At 38.3% G+C, this 21,414-nt stretch overlaps 1 protein-coding gene across 2 annotated transcripts in view; it reads right to left on the bottom strand.

Moving 5' to 3' along the window:
* The window catches only part of LOC126752280 (hemicentin-1), a 393,430-nt gene that overhangs the window by 19,019 nt on the left and 352,997 nt on the right, over nt 1-21,414 (bottom strand). Inside the window, exon 7 of one of the 2 annotated variants that reach the window (XM_050462979.1) lies at nt 15,524-16,180. In XM_050462979.1, the coding sequence (XP_050318936.1) occupies nt 15,524-16,180 (657 nt within the window). Of the gene's footprint in view, nt 1-15,523; nt 16,181-20,656; nt 21,090-21,414 lie in introns of those variants that run through there. The other variant, XM_050462980.1, reaches the window with a different exon arrangement.

The raw sequence follows: 21,414 nt of genomic DNA, 5'->3' as shown, positions 1-21,414 counted from the left end.
TCTCGAGGAGCTTTGCTACCGAGAGATGTTGTTTAAATTTTCGATATAGTAAATCATCAGCATTCTTTCGTCGCAGCTTTATTGGAATAACCACTTAACATCTGCTTGAAAATAAGGTTAAGTGGGGTTAGATTAAAACTCTTCAACATTTAGTATTATAAAATATGTTAGGTTAGAAGGTTCTGTGAAGGTTCTGGGTTATGCTGGGAGTTTTAAATCGTGGAATCCGCTTTTATATTATAAACTGAAATTTGAGGTTATGTAGGGTTCGGTTAAAGTTAGTCTTCGATATTTCGAAAATACTTCGATTTTTCGAGACCAACGTGAAATCCTTCCGTTTCGAAGCAATAATACATGAGCCAAGTCAACAATAAGTAACCTAAAATCAAGTCGAAGCTTAACTCTGCGTTAATTAAGCGTACACTAATGTAATGTCGTTCCGGCTCATAACGAAAAGCCTCTTGATTAGTACACGGTTGAAACTTGACATTGCGAAGTAAGCGTTTGTAGCCACCCACAGTTGATTGTCAATCACCGAGCGGTGTGACGCCACAACAACCGCCATATTACCGTTTATGCAATTAGCCACTTATTTGTTGCGCCGCTGACGCCGTTGCTGCTTTCAAGCCAATTTCCTAGGGTTTTTTTCGTTTTTGCAATTTTCGTTTGCCACTTGAGCCATGTCATGCCACCTGCTTGAACTGCACAAGTGCAATATGCAGTCTCAATTGTTATTTTTGTAGTGGCAAATTAATGCATATGTTTGCTGGTTGTTGTTGTTGTGTCGCTCGTTGCTCTGTTGCTGGTTGTTGCTGGTTCTTGACTATGCGGATGCTGATGTTGTTGCTGTTTTGGTTTTTGCTGTGGTTTTTTTGTTGTTGACAAAGCTGCTGTTGTTATTATTGTTTTTGCTACTGTTGTGTTTGTACGGCTACATGATGCTGTTGTTTTGGCTTATTTTTAATGTAGTTGTATTGCAAGTTTTTGTTGTTGTTGTTAATATTATTAATATTGTTGTTGTCGCCGCCGTTGTTGTTGTAGTTGTAGTTGTGTTATCAGCGCAAACAAAACTTTTGGTGTTGTTGTTTCTGTTGCAATCGTTGTGGGATTTTACATATGTTGTTGTTGTAAGTGATGTTCTGTTGTTGTTAGTGCTGCTGCAAATATGTATGTTGTTATGTCTGCTGTATTTGCAGAGAATGCTTATGTAGGAAATGTAGATGTTTTCGTTGTTGTTGGTGATGTTGTTGTTGTGCTTGCATTACCAGGAAAAGCAATATTTGTATTGTTTTGTTGTTGTTGCCTCAGATTTTTGTTGTTTTTGTTGTTGTTTTTACATGTACATACATACATATTATTGTTGTTGTTGCTGTTGTAAGAAATGTTGTTGTTTTAGTTAATGTTGTTGTTGTGCTTGCATTACCACGAAAAATTAATATTTTTTGTTGCTGTTGTTTTTGTTTTACTTTTCTTGTTGTTGTTTTCACATGCATTATTGTTGTTGCTGCTGCCGCTGTAACCCGACTACCTTCGTGTGTTATTGCATGTGATTGAGCGCTCTGCGCAATATTGTTATTGTCCTCATTGTCGTGTTTTTGTTGTTGTGCGAAATTGTGAATTTCTCCCGCTACCGTTGTGGCCTAACGGCAATGCGAGCGGAAAAAAAATCAAAAAAAAAAAAATATTTCATGAAAGCGCACTTAATTATGCACACATATATGCATATGCATGGATAAATTGCTGATGTATTTATATGCAAGCAAGTTGTTGTTGTTTTTGTTGTCATGAATATTTCATTTAATTGCCACATATTTTACGCGCGCTCCAACTTACACCTGTATATGTATGTGTGTGTGAGAAATATTTATCCATATATGTACATATGTGTGGGCGTGTGTGTGGCCGCCACCATATTTGCCACAGCATTTCGTCTAGGAATAATATATTGTGCTCGTACATTATGCAGCGGCCACTTCAGCACCTGTCCGCACACACATACACCAACATGCATGTATATTTTTATGTATATGTGGGTGTTTACAAATACATATGCCAGCAAGTGTACTTTGTTGAACATGCTCACCCACCCACACACACATACACATGTATATGAATATGTATAGTATATGCGCATATGCAGCAATAATTTAATATTGCTCTGTCGATGCATTGCCACAACGGAAATTGGTGTGGTTAACACGCGCGATTGATTATCGCCAAGATTCAATTAAACGCACTCGCTTCACGTTCGCACACCGGTGCAGCGTGTGGGTGTAGCGGCTGCGCAGGGGTGTGCCATGCAATTGATGTTACTATAATTTACCGTTATACACAAGTAGGCTGCACTTGAGTGGCTGTAAGCGCGTGTGCTGCCAAGCAATTTGAGTGTTCCGAGTAAATTGTTCAGAATTCATTCATAGAGGGGTACAAATTAGCTGCGGTGAAATTTAAATGAGCATTGTGTCGGCAGTGGCTGTTATACGTAATCCCGGACTTACACATAGTACATATACGGATATACATATGTACGTATTCATATGTTTTTCATATTTTGAAGAGAGTTGAACACTTTAATTTTAACAAATTCGAAAGCAATCACCGCGTGATTGCGCTAGCAGTTATTTCATCCAAGTCCTGGAAATGAATTTGAGAGCTACGAGTACGAAATCGATTAATTACATAATTAAATTGAAGAGGAAGAGAAAGCTAAGTCTAGAAAGTTGAATATCTAGTATTTTGCTGTAAGATAATATTAGATCTATTGTGCTCTTTCCTAAATCACAACGATCCATCTAGCCCCAGCTTATTGATAAAATTCCAATATATTGCTAGGTGCTAATGAGGCGATGTGATCTCTATTTGGAAGTATGGATACAAGGGCCTTTATCCTGTATCTGCAGACTTCTACGCAGTCAATTAGCAGATGCTCTGGAGTTTCAGGCTTCCTGTCGCAGAATCGGCAATTTACACAAGAAGCTAAGCCCTTTTTATATAAGTGCTGCTTAAGCTTGCTCTTTTCAGTCTGTATGCGACAAGTATTCTGAGTTTGTCCCTAGGGAGATTACATATTAAAATTTGCTGAGATTATAACCCACCATTAGCAACTTGGCATGACGCATGTCTTAGAGTTGTTACCAATACCTCTCTTTGCCAACTGCTTTTTCCATATTTATAGTATGGGGAGCAACCGCAATGAACGGAGCGGGCGAGCTCATCATCCAGTTCATTCTCGGCGGTTACTTTGTGACCGGGCACCCAGATTCCGCTGGATCATTTAGCCGTTCTCTACACGCCTGCTAGCAGAGATTGCTGTAAGTGTCGCTTGACAGTCGCTAAGTATGGTTATACGTTCGTTGCGATAGTGCTTGAAAAATGCTCGAAAAACTTCCCATAGGTATGAAGAGTTTGGTCCATGGTTCTGGGAATCCTGTATCAATTCCCTCCGATGTTTTCGAACCCTCGGTGTACGTTTTGATTGTACTATCCCTAAGCAGTAGTTCGAGAGTGGGATAATTCCATTCCGTGAACTTCTTGGTGAAGTTTACTCTTCTCCTTTGGGAGAAGAGACTATAGTACGAGTATTACATCACTTAATTCCTTCATCAGGTGCGAGGAGATTACTTTACGACATACAGATGCATGCAAGCCGTTTCAGCTTCTACAGTTGTAGCCCTGCCGAAGTCTGTGATGTCTTTGAGACCGAAGCCGATATGCAAAGCCGCGCACATAATTCTTTAGTTGACCGTTAACTTCGCAGTGAGCTACTTATAAGTAATAAATTTGAAGATATCGCCATCAGAATTTGGCCTGTATAGGTAATACTGCTATTAGAAAACACAATTTTGACTCTAGTCGACAAATATATCGACATTAGGCTCTATGTAGTGGCAGTGTTCAACTCTCACAACTAAATCAAGACGCTTATTCAATTACGAACTAATATGAAAACCATAGTAGAAGATTTCGGGGAAAGCTTCAGCAAAAGCAGAATGTTTCTCATACCATACGCGATCTTGCGAATTTGAAATATACATTGAAGACTTGCCATTCAGTTGGCTAAAGATAGTGAAAAATGCTCAATACCTATGAAAGTATGTATAGCGAAAGTTTAGAAATTAAATTTTGTTGTAAATAGAAATGTTAGAGAAGTATTTTGGGAAGTCTACTTTATCACGAACACAAGCGTTCGAGTGGGACAAACGACTTAGTGGAGGTTGTGGAGCTATCGAAACTTGCCTCATTCGGGTTGTCCATCCACCACTGTTACTATTTTATTTAACATCGAAAAGTCGCAGTGTTTGAAAATTGTTTTGTTGATATCAGAGAGATAGCTGAGTAACTCAAGATCTCTTATGGATCGATTCAAGATATTTTGGTTATCTCGCGGATATGAAGCGTGAGAATGTTAGACCCGTACCGAAGGTCCTGCATCTTTTGAAAAAAAATCATTATTAGTAATAAAAGAGATGCTGTATAATACAGCATTATCTCATCGTTTTCTGTTTTTCATGGTTCACGAATTCGTTCAACAAAGTAAACGGTTAGTAAGGAATACTACTTGGGGATTTTGAGGCGTCTAACTGTAGTAAATTGGTGGAAACGAGAGGATTTGTGGGCAAACCACGATAATGGCACGTCACATTCCATGATTGAGACTGATTTTTTTGAGCAAGCATGGAGCCAGAGTCATCGCTTAGCCACCACATTTGCCAAATTATGCTTCTTGTGACTTTTTTCTTTCTTCGAAACTGAAAAATTCTTTTCGGAGAAGGCACTATTAGCTTATTAAGACCATTGAAACTCAGTCGCTGAAGGCACATTTTATTAAAGAATACTCTTTTCATAGTTAAGTTCAACAATGAATACCAATAATTAGATTCTGAGCCTTAGACTAAAAGTTCGTCGTCAAAAATAGGAAACTCATAAGCATTTTTCTTTTATCACTTAAACGAGGCTTTAATGATTATGAACTCAGCAATGCAAAGTACAATTGAACAGGGTATATTAAGTTTGCCTCTAGTTTAATCGATTTTTAATATTTTGCCCGGCAATAAATTGTCACTTGACTACAGCAGCTGTCGCTTGATATAAAATATTAGGGCGATTCTCAAATGATCATCATGAAAACCTTGAATCAATTTATCTCTTATTTGCAATGGTATATAAATATCAGAATTAGTTCTCGTTTTTTCGGAGATATCGATCTCAAATTTTGCATATTACGTTGATTTTTGCATTTTGTGTCATCGTTGCACTTATCTTGCAAGAGCAAGAACTTCCGATAGTTGTCAAGGGTGAAAACTTATCAAAAAACACGTTGGAACGAAGATTCCACAAGATAACATTTTTCAAAATGCTTTTTCTTTTTGGTCCGAACATAGTATAACCAAGGCTTTAGTTCGCAGTATCAAAACTTGTACCAGTGGTAAGGCAAATCTTTCAGAATCATGGTTTCATGCTTTTCCTAATTGAAAGGGATCAAAAAGATTAAATCATTATTGGGTCATTTGTCTAATGGCACACTACAATAGGCAGTCTGAAAGTTTCTTTAAAATGTTGGTTTTCCCGATAACAAGTCGATATTGCAGAACTTCTGGATTAGTGGATTCTATATTTTCAGTAATATCTGGAATTGGTGCTAAAGAACTTTGATTGGTTTCAGTTTGCAATACATTGTGACAAAAAAGCATAGGGAAAATGTGATTAAATTACCCTGGTAAATGATATTTTCAAAAATTTTATTTTGCTAAGTTGTTAGGACTGTCTTTAATTACGCTGCCAAATATGAGGGCGATCTGCCAACAGATTTGTTTATAGCAGCTGCTCAAGGCCCTACACCTCAGTAGTGCGTTGCGATTTGGATAAAAATATCGAACAAAGAATTTGTCTCAAATTTTGTATTTCTAACCAAATTTCGTGTGCGGAATCGTTGCGAGTCATCTAAAATGCTTACTGTGATTCAAAAACAAAAGCCTACAAGTGGTACAAAGCCTTCAACTCGTCAACTGATGAAGTGAAGCTTAAAAATCGGCAGGCAAGTGTTAGAGAGATGGTAAGAGAGCTCGACATCTCTCGCAAGTCCTTTCGGATGATTTTGGAAAATGTTTTGTGTATGAAACGCGTTCTTGTTCGACCCCACCCGATAAAGCTGACGCCACGTCAAGTCGCTTAAAAATCAAGGTGATGCTCATTGTGTTTTTCGATATTCGTTGTTTGGTGCATCATGCATTTGTGCTGGATGGACAGACGGTCAATAACGAGCTCTATTAGGCCGCATTGAGGCGTTTGCGTGAGAACATCCGTTAAAAACGACCAAAATTGTGAAAGAACAATTCGCGGATTCGTGAGCGAATTTGTAGCCAAAAACGTAATGAATACCAGCGATCCACCACCGTATTCACTAGATTTGGCTCGGTGCCATTTTTTTTTTGTGTTCCTAAACTGAAATTGCGGCTCCGTGAAACTCGGCCGAAAGTCGATCGAAGAGCTAAAGGCCATACGCTGGAAGAGCTGAGGGCCATACCAAAAAGTGCTTATGAAAAGTGTTTCGAGGACTGGAAAAATCGTTGGCATAAGTGCATTACATCTGGTGGGGATTACTTTGAAGGTGATAAAATGAATATTGATGAATAACTAAATATTTTGCATTTTATTTGCATGTACTTTTTCGCCAAAATCTAGTTAACAATTAATTCAACCGCGAGGTAATTCAGTTGCTACCGCGGACTTTTAAATTATTGACCGGCTGTCAAGATTTCCAGTTACTGCTCTTCTACTAGTATAAGTTAGAAATATCAAACCACAAATGTTCCATATATTCAGTTCATTTTCCTTGCAATTAAATTTTTTACGGCGCCTCGTTGGTTAAATGCATTCCAAGAGACTTACCATGCAACGGCAGAGTCCTTGAGAATCCTATAAAATTTATTTAAGTGTGAATTTCAATCTGCAATTGTGTTTAAAAGCATTTCCATTCCACGCAGCTGCACCCACACAAATGCACGTAGTTTCACACACACACTAGCATACGCACCGCTGCAGAAGCAACCTGCCATCAGCGCCGCCGGCTTCCTCGTTACCTGCCAGGCGGATGTGCCTTGACAGTTGGCATTTGAATTTAAATTTAAGTACAATTTTTTTCTTCTTTTCATATTTGCCAGTCAAGCACAGTTAGCTTTGCGTGTGTTGCAACGTGTGCATTGCGTATATCCTTTATTGATTGTGTGATAAAAACACACACACACACCGACATACAAGTTTGTATGCAGTGCCAGCAAGGCTTTAAGGCGCACGTGTGTGTGCGTTTACAGTTATTCGTAGATATGCGATTACTTTTAAGTTATGCAGCCTGTCGCATCACTCCGATTGCACTCAAGTGTAACAAACGGCAGTGCAACGCGCACATGCGACTTTATGTGTAAGTGTGTGTGTGGGTTTATGCATGTGTGCGAGTTTTATTTGTATTTGCTGTCGCTTCTTCTTTGTCATTTCTATTTTACTACGTTTTATTACCGCTACTTATTCTTTTGCTTCGTCGCTTACGCGTCGCTAGTCCAAGACAATGTGAGACACACGTGAGCACTCACACATATACACATACACGCATACATATATGCCATTTTATGGCGCACCTTGAAAGCTACGAATTCCTTTGCTCGTAGCTGGATACTTGCGAAACATTCTCCTTTATAAAATCATATGTACAATAGCGTGCAAAAAGTTTGTAACTGGTAATCAAGTATTTTTTATAATGCTGAATTGTATACTGTCGGGAACTATCTATCACCTCCAGTTTTAGGCTTTCTGGCCACCGCGGGTCGTCCTCTTCTAAGCGGAAGTAGTAGCAGAAGATCTACTGCTCCGGAGCAGAGCTTCTTACAGATGGGGCACAGTGGTTATTCATTCTCATAATATGTCAGCGATATTAGCCTTGAGCTCGCTTACTGTGCTCTAAAGACTAAACTTATTATCTTTAGCATCGGCTTACTTATTGATTAAACTGGTTTGGGTGCCAATTCAAAACGGTATTGCTGGAAATTGTAAGGCTGAGGAGCTTCCTAGGACGGGTACTTTAGTTCCGTTGGCTTACTGTGGTTCACAACTGGAATGTTGGACCTCTGACCCATTGCACAAGCCCTAATTGACTACCAGTAGCTATGCAGTCGCAAGGTCCTTCTGGCTCGGGGAAAATCGTAAGAGGTCTAGGGAACTATTCGCGCTTAGAAAAGTCTAAATGGACACTGTCCAATCGGGATTCATGCGGTAAGATAGACATTTTTTTTCGGATGCCAGTTACCTCAACTGTTCGGAAGAAGGCCTCCTCAATGTCCGATCTTTTGTCTTTGTCTGATCAAGACAAAAACACCTCGGATCTTATATTTTGGACATCCAGGTGAAAAAACGGAAATATAAATAAAACAGCTAAGCATATTTGTGAAAGGTTCAGAACGCTTTGCTAAAATCTGACATCCAACTTTAAGAGTTCTTCATCTGGCTTCACAAATAACTGTACATTACAGTCTAAGTGTGATCTCCTGTCATGTTAAGGATCAGCCATCTAACCTAACCTAACTTTTTCTCGTCAAAAAACCACCGAGACAAACTGAATGGACAAACACAAGCTTTTTCATGGCAAACTTGTTTTGTGAGAACGTAAAAATAAAAGGCTTGTATCCGGTCTGCAAAGCCTCTCATGGCAAGTACAAATTTGATTAGTTGTTTAATTTGTTCCAGCCCTGTTGGTGGGATCAGTGGAAACCCCCAAGTACTTATGCCTTGATATCACAAACGTATGACAATCTAGAAAGCAGTGATGAGATGTTTCTAACTCGTTTTCTTCCATATAGCTACTGTAGCTTGAATCCGATAATTCCTAATCTTATTCTTGGATGCAGGTAGTACAATTTCATAGTGGGAAGACTAAGATAAACCTCGTTTTATTGAGGAAAAAGAGCTCACTGGGTCTCTTACGATCAACCTGGGGCCAAAAAGATCTTGCGAATGTGCCGATAGTAGTAGAGCGCTGGCCAAGCTCCCGCGAAGCCCAGCTATCCAGTAGTATAAAATACGAGGAGAGTGTTGTATCAACTTATTCCCATTATATTGATAGCGAGCTAGGGTGCTTTCCTTGCCAGCTCGTCACATTTGCAGTTAGTTGTGATTCCGCTGTAACCTCGCATCCATTGCTCACAAAGTGACTCGATGCCTTTGATAGTGACATAACGCATACCGTTCCCAAGACAACTGTTCCCACGACAGTCGGGTCTTCGTAACCAGAATTTTTATCCGGATTTTTTATTTGACTAAGAACTGTCAACTCTGGCAATATGCTCCTCCACCAACCTGCCATCTGAACTTTGATCCATCAGTGAAGAAGGTCTAACCTTCTACCTCCTTCAAGTATGTGGGCAGAGAAAAATACGTCTAAATTTGGTTTGTATTCAAAGCGAGCAGGGATTTCCGAATGTTAAGGCACATGTTTATTTAGAAACTCAGATTCTATGAGTCTGATGGCGAATTACGCAGAAGGTTTGATATACTATACTTTTGAGCGTGGTGAATAGAAGAAATAAGTGTCACAAAACCAACTTACTCAACTAGGACCCCTTCTGTAAATTTCGTTAGCAGATGCAAGCTTTACTACGCATTTAAATGTTGAAGTTATACTCCAATTTATGTATATTACTATTTATATTAGATATATGCATTATTAAGGAAAAGTCAATTTAGTAATAAAAACATATTACCGCTAGGTGGCGCCGTATTCAAAAGTAGTTTAATTTACCCGAAATGGCCCTAGCATCATTACTTTCTAACCAATAAACATAATAATTGAAAGCAATTAAAAAGAGCTAAACTAAGCTGCTTATATTTTGCACAATACTGTACACATCACATATGTATAATTTATGCTTGAATAGAAGGCAGTATGCCAAGTGGTTGTGCGCAAATCTGCGGATAACATGAAAAATCTAACGCATGCATATGTTTGTAGCAAATTTATATATTTATTTTATGCACAGTTATGTTATGTCAGATATCTTGGCTGGATAGATACTTTTCGTTTGCTATATAAAAGTATGAAATATATATATACATAGGTATGTGCGAGTTTATTTTTGCACAAGGACGGATTTATGCACCTACGCGGAGGGGTTGCAAGATATCTGACGTTGCTGACACCACTGACGAGACAAAAGCCCAAGCAAAGCGATGAAAATATGCTCATTCTAGTAATATCGGGTTGAAGTTGTTCAGTTGATAGAAAGATCGTCAACCTGCAGGCTTTTTTCAGCGTGCTCATAAGATTCCACTGTCGTTGAAATTGAAATATGTTCGAAACTAAAAATTAATTGATATGATTGGAATCAAAGCAAGGGCTCATCGAAGGTGTTAAATGTGAAATGAGGAAAAATTTTATATTCAAGTTTATAGCATTCATCGGCTTCCATATACTTATGCTTCCAGCGGAGCGTTCGATATTGTAACACTGCTTTTCTCTGCGACCTAGTATAAGTTAGGACGGCGTCATCATGAATATATGCGTGATTTAACTGGTAAGTAACTAATAAGAAACCGTGATCTAACTGATAAATTATCGTTATCTAACTGGTAAGTAACTAATAAGTAACCGTGATCTAACTGATAAGTGTCCGCAAACTAACTGGTAAGTAACCGTGTCCGAACTAATAAGTAACCGTGATCTAACTAATAAGTGTCCGTGAACTAACTGATAAATAACCGTAATCTAACTAATAAGTGACTGTTAATCATCCAATTGCCTCTGCAAAGAAAAGTTATCTATTCAATGATCATCAGTAGATAAGTTTAGCAGTATTTTACAATATCCACACGCTGATCTTGAACTGAGAAAAGGGTAAGATGATACACAAGAGTTAGAGTTTTCTTCGATAAAAAGGTGCACTGAATGCCGCAGCGGCAACCATTTTCATGTTTAGATGTTTCAGTTAAGAGTGTCCGATACGAGGAAAAAGTCCTTTTAGAATTCAGCAAAGTCAAAGATAGAATTGTTTCCTCTAAACCTCCACAAAGCTTGCGAGATAGATGTGGCGTTCAAGTTAGAAACTCAAAGTATCATTCTGATTATCCTTATCCTTATATTAGACAATTTTGAGGTTGGTCGGAACCAGCATCGAACTGGGTTTTGCCTATGTGCAATAACACCCATTAATCCATTAGTTTCGCAATCACTACTTTCTCTAGTTTGATTTGATGCCTGGGGATGCTAGTAGCTGATATAACTAGTGAAATTTTTGTAGTCAAAAGCTACCAAAATGTCCTCCCACGAACATTTTCTGCTTCCACCAGTGTGGAAGAAAGCAACTGCATAGTCACAATTTATATGTATATTGTATTTGTATATGGTAAAGTAGATGTATGTATATGTGACTTTCTTTGACTGTGCTAAGAAATATGCTTTCTCATTTGAAGCATAACAAGCGTACGTCAGCATCTAATGGATTGCTGAGTGAGGTGCTTAATTTTGGGCCTGAAGTTCTGAAGTCGTTGAAAGTTAAGTGTACTGCGAATAGAACAAATTGGGAACTAAATGCCATTCTGGAGGGTAGAAACTCCGAAATCAGATAGTTTGGCTCATGAAGTGTTGCTATAGAAGACGAATATGACAGCTAGTGATACCATAAGTTGTTACAGAAACTTTATATATGTACTGTATATTCTATAATAATTTTTCTTCTTCTTTCTCCTTATTTTATTTGCCCCTAAAAGTAAGCGATCTCTCTAAGTCTCGACTTGATCTTTTCAGCGCTTTAAAAAATTTCAATCCTTGAGAATATATGGTTTCTTCTTCAAATTATGACTGAAGAGCGGGTGTTTTTCAATATCATAATGCTTGAGATTTTTTAAATTGAGAGCTTTTAAAGGGTGTCATACTCTAAGATCTGATTAATCGGGTGCCCATATGTGAAAAGACGAATGTACCATCAAACATTATCTTTTATAACCTTCTCATCTCAACCTAACAAAGCAAGCCAATGCTCGAAAATCACTCTCAGTGATGCTCTCTTATTGTCACTAGTTTCTCATAGTCGTGAGTTTGGGCCCATTAACCCGCAAAACGCTCCTGTTTTTCACGTAGTAAATATATATAATTGTAAAAGCGCAGCACATATGTATGTATGTACTATACGTATAGAAAAGTAGAAGCAGAGAAAGAACTGACTTCCTTGCTGTCTATCACATTGTTCCTATTCATTGTTGTTTTTGTTGTGCTTGTGCGCTAAGTGCATAATCAATCACAGTGATTTGCCTGCTTATCTGCTTTGTTTTATTATTTATATTTTTTCTCATCCTTACGCACACTCACACGCATGCAAATGCGGAAATGTACGGACATTTTCTATTTCTGATTGCTTTGTGGTAATATTTTTAGAAAATAAGTGGCTTTAATGCCGAAAAGCGCACATCATCTTCTTGTGTTGTGTATTATTGTGTAATTTGTTATTGTTATTGTTATTATTTTTAACTCGTTTTTGTGTTCACCTGTTTTTGTATTTTTGGAATGACTGAAGGTTTAGGTTAATAGTGGTATGGTTATTGCTTAATAAGATTCAAGGAAGGCAGGTAAATAAATCTTTCAAAATGGCTTTCTGTAATATCGAATAATATCTAATGAAAATTTTGATCAGAATCAAAGAATGTTGTGGATTGTAGAAGGCAGAGTTTTTTCAAGTTTTCGTCTGAACTTATGTACGTCATAAATTCTCCAAACTAATTTTAAATACCAGCATTTCTTAGACCCACCTTTGTCTTAAAGGCCATTATTCATTGAGTTGCTAGAAGAGTAAGAAAAGAAAGTTTTAAATATAGCTTACGCTTTCATTTGTAAATAAAGTTTAAAAATTCTTTCATTCGTAAACTCTGTTACCCCTTTAGGGATCGAATCATATGGAAAGTCAATAAAGAGAAAATTTTTATAAAATGGTCCCTGTTCTTTCTTTTTATAATGAAGTCGAAACTCATGCTATTCATTACGGCTACTTTAGAGAGTTAAATTACTCAGGCGCTGTAAAATATCTCGCAGTAATCCCAGGTAAATAAGCTTTGCTGAAAAAATATATTAAAGCTAGGGATGCCAAAGTTCCACGATTGTTGAAAATGAAATGTGGTCAAAAAATGTCTGGAGCCAAGCCAAAGGCTCATCGAATGACTATATTGAAGTGTATTGCATTCATAGATCTTCTGTGAAACTTTGATATATCTATTCAGCGCTCAGTATTATAACCCTGTTTTTCTCTGCGACTTCGTATACGTTAGGTTTCAGACCGCACTATCTTGAATATATGCGTGATCTAACTTTTAAGTGACCGTTAGTCATCTAACTGCCTCTGAAGAACTGCAAAGAAGAGTTGTCTATTCAATGATTATCAGTAGATGAGTTCATAAGCATTTTTCGATACCCAAACTCTGATTTTTGAATTGAGAAAAGAACTTTCCTCAAAGAGTAAATTGATATACGAGAATTAAAGTTTTGTTCGATAAAAAGGTACACTGAATTCCATACTTGGAGGTAGGGTTTCCAAAGCTCTTGTTGTGCTCTTAAATTTCTTGTAAAAAGTGTTTGCTCCTGAGTCGCGTACATCTGTTCTTTTGTCTTACACGGTTATCAGCACGAAGTGATGTTTTATAGTGACACAAATTCTGAGTGTTAACTTTGGAGGCCACTGTTTATTTCGGCAACATCTCTGACCGGAGTAAAAATATTTAAGCAGTGTATTAGAAAGTGTTTACTGCGAAACTTTTCAAAGAGACGACTGAATTCAGGCTGAGAGCCATCAAGTTCGGTAGTTAAAATAAGGTGATTTCTAGACGATACAAACAATATAGGATAAGGTCTTTGATTTTCTTCATGGATTCTCTGAATTCAAAATTAAATACCTGAACATTTGATCGTTTTTCTTTGAATACCGCTATCGGATTGCATATTCGTTGCACCCAAAACTACAGATCTCTTTAATAACTTCTGATCATGTATTTGCTCTCAACTACTTGAAGTCACTCTTCTTAGATACAAGTAGTACTTGATGTGGAGAATTTCGAAACTGTTCTCAGAAACCCTTACATCCTGAGGTGGTGAATTTCGGTATGCAGAGTAAGATCTCTTATGGCATTTTTTCTGTACAAGCAGAAATCTTAAATTATAGTATAGCACACGGTACAAAGTTTCCTAACAGGACAATAACTATCTTTTGTGTCAAGTAGGTTAGTTGGTCTCAAAAGTATTATATTTCCCATCAGTAGCCCTAAATATAAAAATTGGTACTATAAAAATATCTACATAGACCCTGAAGTTAGATCCACCTGTAGAATGTAAAATATTTGCCCAGTTTATTAGGAGTTTGTGCTTCCAGGCTAACCATATTAAAGAGTTAAACGGAGAAAACTTCGAAGATAGACGGATCTAAGGTATTATATCTCTGTAGAATGCATCTTTTTTATTACTAAAATTGGTACTATAAAAAATATCTATGCTGGGAGTTAAGCAATCAGTTTAGGTGTAGGTTTCAATATTTTTACTATTCCGATCTAACCATAAAATATACAGGTTATATAATCAGTGAAAATGACTTGCACAGTTTTTATGGTTCCTTCTCTTTATAAAAGTTGATATCGAACTTAGTAGCTAAAAAATAATAAAGGTAGACCATAGGCCACTTGTCATAATGGAATACCATAAAAAGTCAGAAAAAACCGGTTAAGCTAAGTGAATGAAGAGCCAACGAAAATAAGACCACCACGCGGTCTTCATGTTAGATAAAAAAAAGCCATTAGAATGGTAGAAACTAAAATATACATAAAATCAGCAAGTTATTAGATGACTAGACTCCATTGGGTATCATTGAGGACCCTTATAAACCTACTAATAGCTTCGAAGTGTTCTCAACCCACTTCTTAAACAAAAAAAAGTTAAAAAGTGCAGCCAAAAAATCTGCATTATTTTAAATTTCAATAAAGTGCCTCAAAATATAAAAGATTTTAAATTTATGTTGGGATGCGGGTTTCCAACTCATCCAGGGCTGTATGTAAAAGCAAAAATCTGGCTTAAATACCTAAGTAACTGGGCTCATCTCACCTAGAGTGAAATGTGCTGAACTAAAAGTATTTAAATCACGGAATTTATGGTCACGATTCGGTACCATTAATTCGCTGTCAACCAAAGCCGCGATACGCTCTGCTTTGTCTTACGCAGTCAATCGATAGCGCCTGCGGCTCCGCGCTTATTGCTTGACTGCCGATTGGAAAATTAACTGCTGCGAACACACAGCATTTCAATTACGAATTTCGGGAATCAGCAGTAAACGCAAACTTGAACTTCAGCGCCTCCGCAAGGAGTCACATACATACACACACGGTGCTATTAGGTGCAAATGCAATCAATTCTGAAGGCCTCTCTCCTTGGTTACTCCACTTCAGCACCTCATTTTGGCGCACACACACACACACACACCAACAAAAGAGCGATATTAATACTGGTCACACTTACCTAACTGCTGCTCCATGCGCTGCTGTTGCTGCTGTTGTTGCTGACGCGACTTTTTCAATGTGCCAAAACGTTGTGGCGGCTGTGGCGGTGATTGCAGCTGTTGCTGATGTTGTTGCTGCAACTGATGCTGATACTGTTGGTGCTGTAGTTGCTGCTCGTGCAACTGTTGCAGCTCCGCCACATACTCCTGCCGCTGACCGCTCTCGCCTATAGCGGCGGCTTGGCTGACGACACTCAACCCGCTGTTGGTGGGCGCGCAAGGACTTTGACTGCTGCCGGAGCTTGAAAAATCGTGCGGAATGCCATTGCCACAAGTGCCAGCCGTCGACGTTGCCACCGTTGCGGCGGCGACGGCGGATGCTTGCGTTATATGCGGTGGCGGTGGCACCGGATATCCGACATAGTCCACGACGCATTGCGTCAGCGGATCCAGACAAGTGCCATACGCTATCGAACCGGGCGGCTGTTCGATGTAGATTTGTGCGCCAGCTGCTGCCGCCGCCGCCGCCGCTGCCACCGCGGCGGAGGAGTGCTGTTGTGCGGCAGCCATTTTCACACGCCACAATGTATCCTGCGCGCTGGCTAGACTGCTGCAGATGCTGTTCGACTTGGTGGAGTAATTATTTTCGGCTGACGGATAGTGCAGGCCTGTGGACCCTGCCAGCGTTGTGGATTGGTGGTAGAAGCGCAGCAGCAACAATGTGGAAGAAAAACAACAATGAAATTAATTGTATTTTTAGCGGTATGTGAAGCAGTTGATAAAGAGAGCGTGGCAAGAAAATTGGCATTTTGTGCTTTTGGTGCAAATTGAAAATGAGTGAGTGAGTGAGGTGGGAAGAGACGTATTGCATAAAGAATGGTGCATATTAGTTTTAATTATATTTTATTTTATTTACATATTTTAAATAGTTTATATTTACAAAAACATATAAAATTTGGTTGAAAAATTGCTTATAAAATTCTATTTTTTTCTTTTCTTTTTCACAGGTAAGCTGTCACATAAATAAATCGTTGATAAGCGTGCCTGGAACTGAAATATTCATGTTCTTCGCGAAATTATAAAAAATGGAATGGTTGGTCGGCAATAGCGCCCTCTATTCAAAATACTCGAATGTTGTATTCCTTTGAGACCCTGTGTTTCTTTAACTTAACCAGAGGCTACGCAAATTTAGTAAGTCTACCCTCAAAAATGCATACGAAATTAGTACATTCTGAGAACAAAAAATTATTATAACAGTTATCTATGTATATCCACGTCCGAAGATACCTCGGCATGAAATTTCATTTGATAACCGTTTCGACGACAGTCGCGGTCTTCATAAGCTAAGCAGACCCGGACTTAAAACCATTTAAGAACTGCCAATTCTTCAGAATTTCTCAAAATTATAAAAAAAAAATATTTTTGTCACTGTGAAACCGCCAACAAAAAAGCGTTTTCGTATCATAAAGAGGCTGAGATTCGAAGTTATCGATATATTCCTAAATTAACTTTAAGTTGGTGCTCCTCCTTGATCAATATTTCGTCACCTAAAATGCAAACCAACGTATCATCAAAAAATCGAAATGTTATTTTTTCTGGCTTACGATTCAATACATCATATTACATATATATGTCAGATATAACCGATATATGTATAACCATTCTATAACCAAAACTCAAATTTTGTTCAATATGAGTAAAGTTATGAAAAGTGGTGTTACGTTATTTTGCATTTTAGGTGACAATTTGTTTTGTAGATCAATGCGAAATTTAATATTTAAGCTGGTGAAAACGCTTAGTGAGCGATGTTTACGCAGAAAGTAATATACCTCTCTCTAGATGCTGACAATGATGCTGGCTTAGCAGGACACTTGGTGTAGCGACGCCAGGTAGGATATGTTGAATTTTTAAAGAAGAGTTTTATAATCCATGAGGTGAAGCTTGAGTTACCTACAAACAGTTCTATATAAAATTTATGGCGGAGGGTGTAGTGAAAAGATATTTTTCTTCGAGATGCTTAGATTTAGTTGTAAGAAAAGTCTAGGAGCAAACTTATGATATAGCTGACATCAAGAGTTTAGGTTAAGCTTTCTCGGGTACATTGTCCACAAGTCCGTATAGTTTCCTAGTTTTATGATATATACTCGTTAGTTCAATTTCTTTAAAAACCATCTAATCCGAAGTACTAAATATGTCATCCAATCGAAGGCCATCAATTCAAAACGAGATAGATATATATATATATATATTGTGACAAAAAAGTACCCGAAAATTGTAATAAAATTCCCTGGGTAAAGAATTTTTGAAAAAAAATAAAATATTTATTTTGTTAAGTTAGTAGGGCTGTTCTTAATTACTATGCCAAATATGAGCGCGGTCTGTCAACCAGTGCGTTGAATGTCGAATGACTGTTTGCCCGTTAATACTACGTCTGTCTGTACAAGCGATAACTTGAAAATTTGTGATATACTGCAGATGGATGAAATCGGATCACTGCCACGTCCATAAAACCGCCGAAAATGAAAGACAATTTAATAACATAACTATGCACTGAGTTAAGACACTAAACTGTAATTTTTACTTATACAGAGACTAGGCTTAGAGAGTAGCGAGATGTGAGCTAAATTTCTTTAAAAGTAGACGTGGCCGTAACTCCTAAATGATTTAATGTAACGAGTTTTTCAATAGGGATGCTACAAAAGTAGATGGATAGGGACTGCAAACGATGCCATATTTTTTTCTCGTTCTTTTGACATTTATTTTTACTAAGGTTTGCCATTTCATCATGAAAAGATATACGATCCAACAACGAGTCAAAATTTTTAAAATTTACTACTGAATTTCGGAATCAATTTTAAGAGCGCTACGTCCAATTTATGGTCGTCAATAATAATTGAGGAAGACCCAGATCAGTCCCTCACACGTCGTTTTCAAGCGTTGGGGCATCTCTGTGACGTCGTTGTGGTAAATTTTGCGAAAATATCTTAAACCACATCCTTACAAGATCACATTGATGCAAGAATTGAAGCCGCTTGACCACCAGAATCGTCGTATATTCGTGAATTGGGCTGAGCAACAACTGTCGCGGTTATGAACTGGCGTTACTGTGAATGGGAATCGCTACCATTTAATGATAACCGAATCTTTATGGCCTGAATTGGAGTCTATGCCAACAAGCCAGCCACGATTGATGAGCTTCGTATGAATATCGAACGTGAAATTGCAGCAGTAGCGGCCGATTTATGCTTGAAAACCGTCGAAAATTGTGTTCAGTGTTTGAAATTCTACAAGTGTGCCCGTGGTGTTCAACAGTTTATTTAGCTGATCTTTTACAGAACATTTCGATCAATCTGTGAGTTCTAGTACTGAAGTTCGTGGATAATATTTTCTTGATATGTTGTTATCAAGGGTTTCATCAAAGGTTTAAAAAAATCGATTTTTTGATTATCGTATTAAATCTATTATCTTATCTAGGCTAAGTGCGCCGTCTTTAAAATCATTTTTCTCTAAGTAGGGTTTTTGAAGTCGGTTGGCAAGATTTCTCAATTTACACAGGTCTTCGAGACACAATTGTTAAAGACTTGGACGAAGAATTTTTTCGATCACAACTGTTTGAAAAGAAATGTCGCGAAAATTTCACTGAAATTTTCATTTTGTATTTTTACAACAGTTCAGTCTGCCAGAAATCCATTTTTCAGTTTTTTTCTCCATCCGCCATCTTCCAAGTTCTATTTTAAGGTTTTAACTAAAACACGTACTTTTTCACTTTAGATGGTGCTGTAAGAAGTTATTCTACCAACGCGATGTATCTGTTTTTGGAGGGGTCGCCAGAAATGGCATCGCAAAATCAGAGTTTAAAATACTTTTTTCCAAAAATTTCAGAAGTTCATTGTTAATAGTATAAAAATATTTAATTTTTTATGCGAAAAAAAATTTTTTGAAAAATGCTTTCTTTTAGCCGAGGAAACCCATGTAACCTCTTATGCCAAAAATTGGTTAAAATCGGGTCAATTATTTCCAATGATTCCACCAGCGTACAAACCACACCAAACAGTGCATTTTTCGGGATGCATGGGCAGTTCTTGAACGGCTTCTGGTTGCTCTTCACCCCAAATGCGGATTCCATATGCCTAATATAAATATTTCTGAATTTTAGGTTGACTTTTTGCCGCGTGTATGGGTCAATACGTAAGAAATCTTAACGAAATTCAGAAATAGTCTGATTCTAATGACTGAGTAACTTCTTGCCTAAAATGGCTGAAATTAGGACAATACTTCACTTTGTTTAATATAAGGTTTTGCCAACAGCTCAAGGTATTTCCTGGGCTTTTATCTTTATTTAGACAAAAGGAAGCGCTTCGCTTTGGTTTCGCTTCATTTATGTATATTCCACTGAAAAATTATTCGAGTACTAACCAATATCGGCTCCTTAACTAAATATTAATATTCTCTGATCATAAAAGCTTCTTTGATTTCTTTACCTTGACTAAAAATTCGCAACAAACCTGAATATTGCGCACAATTGACGCGTAAGCTGATTATATATTACTCATACATATAAATATACTTAACTATAACGGTAAAAAGTCGAATAAACAGAAGTATGCAGCGTGCTATGAAGTAGTAGAATGAAATAAGAAAGAAGCTTAAGAAACTGTGCAAAAGTTAGTGCGCGCTTGCAAAAAGCCAAGACTTCAGTGCATTAGACCGGCAGATAACGGTGTGGACGCGCCACCAGGCGTGCAATGTGGCAGAAGTGCTAACAGGCGTGCGGCAGCGTTGGCAACAAAGCGTACAAAGGATACAACAAACAAACAGCGCAACTGCCTACACATTTCATAAGCACGCAAACCAAAACAAAAAAAAAACAACAAAACGAGGTAGAAGACAACTAACTAAAACACCGTTAGACAAAAAGTGCAATGTGCAACATCCACATGCCACGTAGCGGCGGCTGTCACGACGCTCCCCACGCAACGCGATTGTGCGGCAATTGTTAAGTTTGCGGAGCCACCGCCAACACGCCCCCAACCGCCATCGCTGTCGCCACCGCCACGCCACGGCACGCCGAGGGGTGCAAATTAAATTTACCTGAAACTGCTGGCGGTTTCGCGGTTTTGCGGACATACGCCGCTGCTGTCAGCGACATAAGCGCTCTTGACACGCCCGCTGTGCCAATGTCACAGCCCGTTTGTATTGTTGTTGCCGTTGTCGTTGTTCTCGTTGCGTCCGCCGCCTTCGTTGTTGTTGCTGCGGCTAATTTTGTAGTTGCAACACATTTTGCGGTGCGATCGCCGACAGCGGCGTCCCCTGCGCCGTCATTCGTGCCATTAACGCGGCTAGTGTAAATATTGTTGCTGTTGTCGCTGCTGCCACCAACGCCATCGCCACCGCCAGCCTTGCTGTTGCACGAGTACGTTGGCACGTGACCAATAGTCAGTGCGGTGGGTTTGCTCGGCTGCTCGTTGTTGCTGTTGCATTGCAAGTTATTAATATTGTTGTTGTTGTTGTTGTTGCTGCTGCCATTGTGTTGTTTATTGTTGTTACTGTTGCTGCCGCCATATACATCCAAACCAAATGGTGGTCCTATATATTTGCGGTGAACGAAATAGATAAGATTGCCAGCATGACAAAGAGTCGGCGAGAGAATGATAGAGAGCGCGCAAATGGGGGGAAGAGCGTATGTAAATGTGTTTATAGAGCTTAGACTTATTTTATGTAAATTTATGTGTTTGAAAGTTATTGTTGTAGTTTGATTTATTTACATATTTTCTCTCAAAAGCGTTGCAAAGAGAATATAGAAATCATGTTGAGGGCGTTCGTGATAACGGTGACTTACAAAAGGTCACGAAAAGTAGTATCGATTTTGTGAGAAGCTTTTATTTTGAATTCTATTTACTCACTCGTTCTT

The sequence above is a fragment of the Bactrocera neohumeralis genome, chromosome 3, assembly GCF_024586455.1.
Source record: "Bactrocera neohumeralis isolate Rockhampton chromosome 3, APGP_CSIRO_Bneo_wtdbg2-racon-allhic-juicebox.fasta_v2, whole genome shotgun sequence".
In the NCBI taxonomy this organism is placed as follows: domain Eukaryota; kingdom Metazoa; phylum Arthropoda; class Insecta; order Diptera; family Tephritidae; genus Bactrocera; species Bactrocera neohumeralis.
The sequence above is the reverse complement of the archived record's forward strand: the minus strand, read 5'-3'. Positions and strand labels throughout refer to the sequence as shown.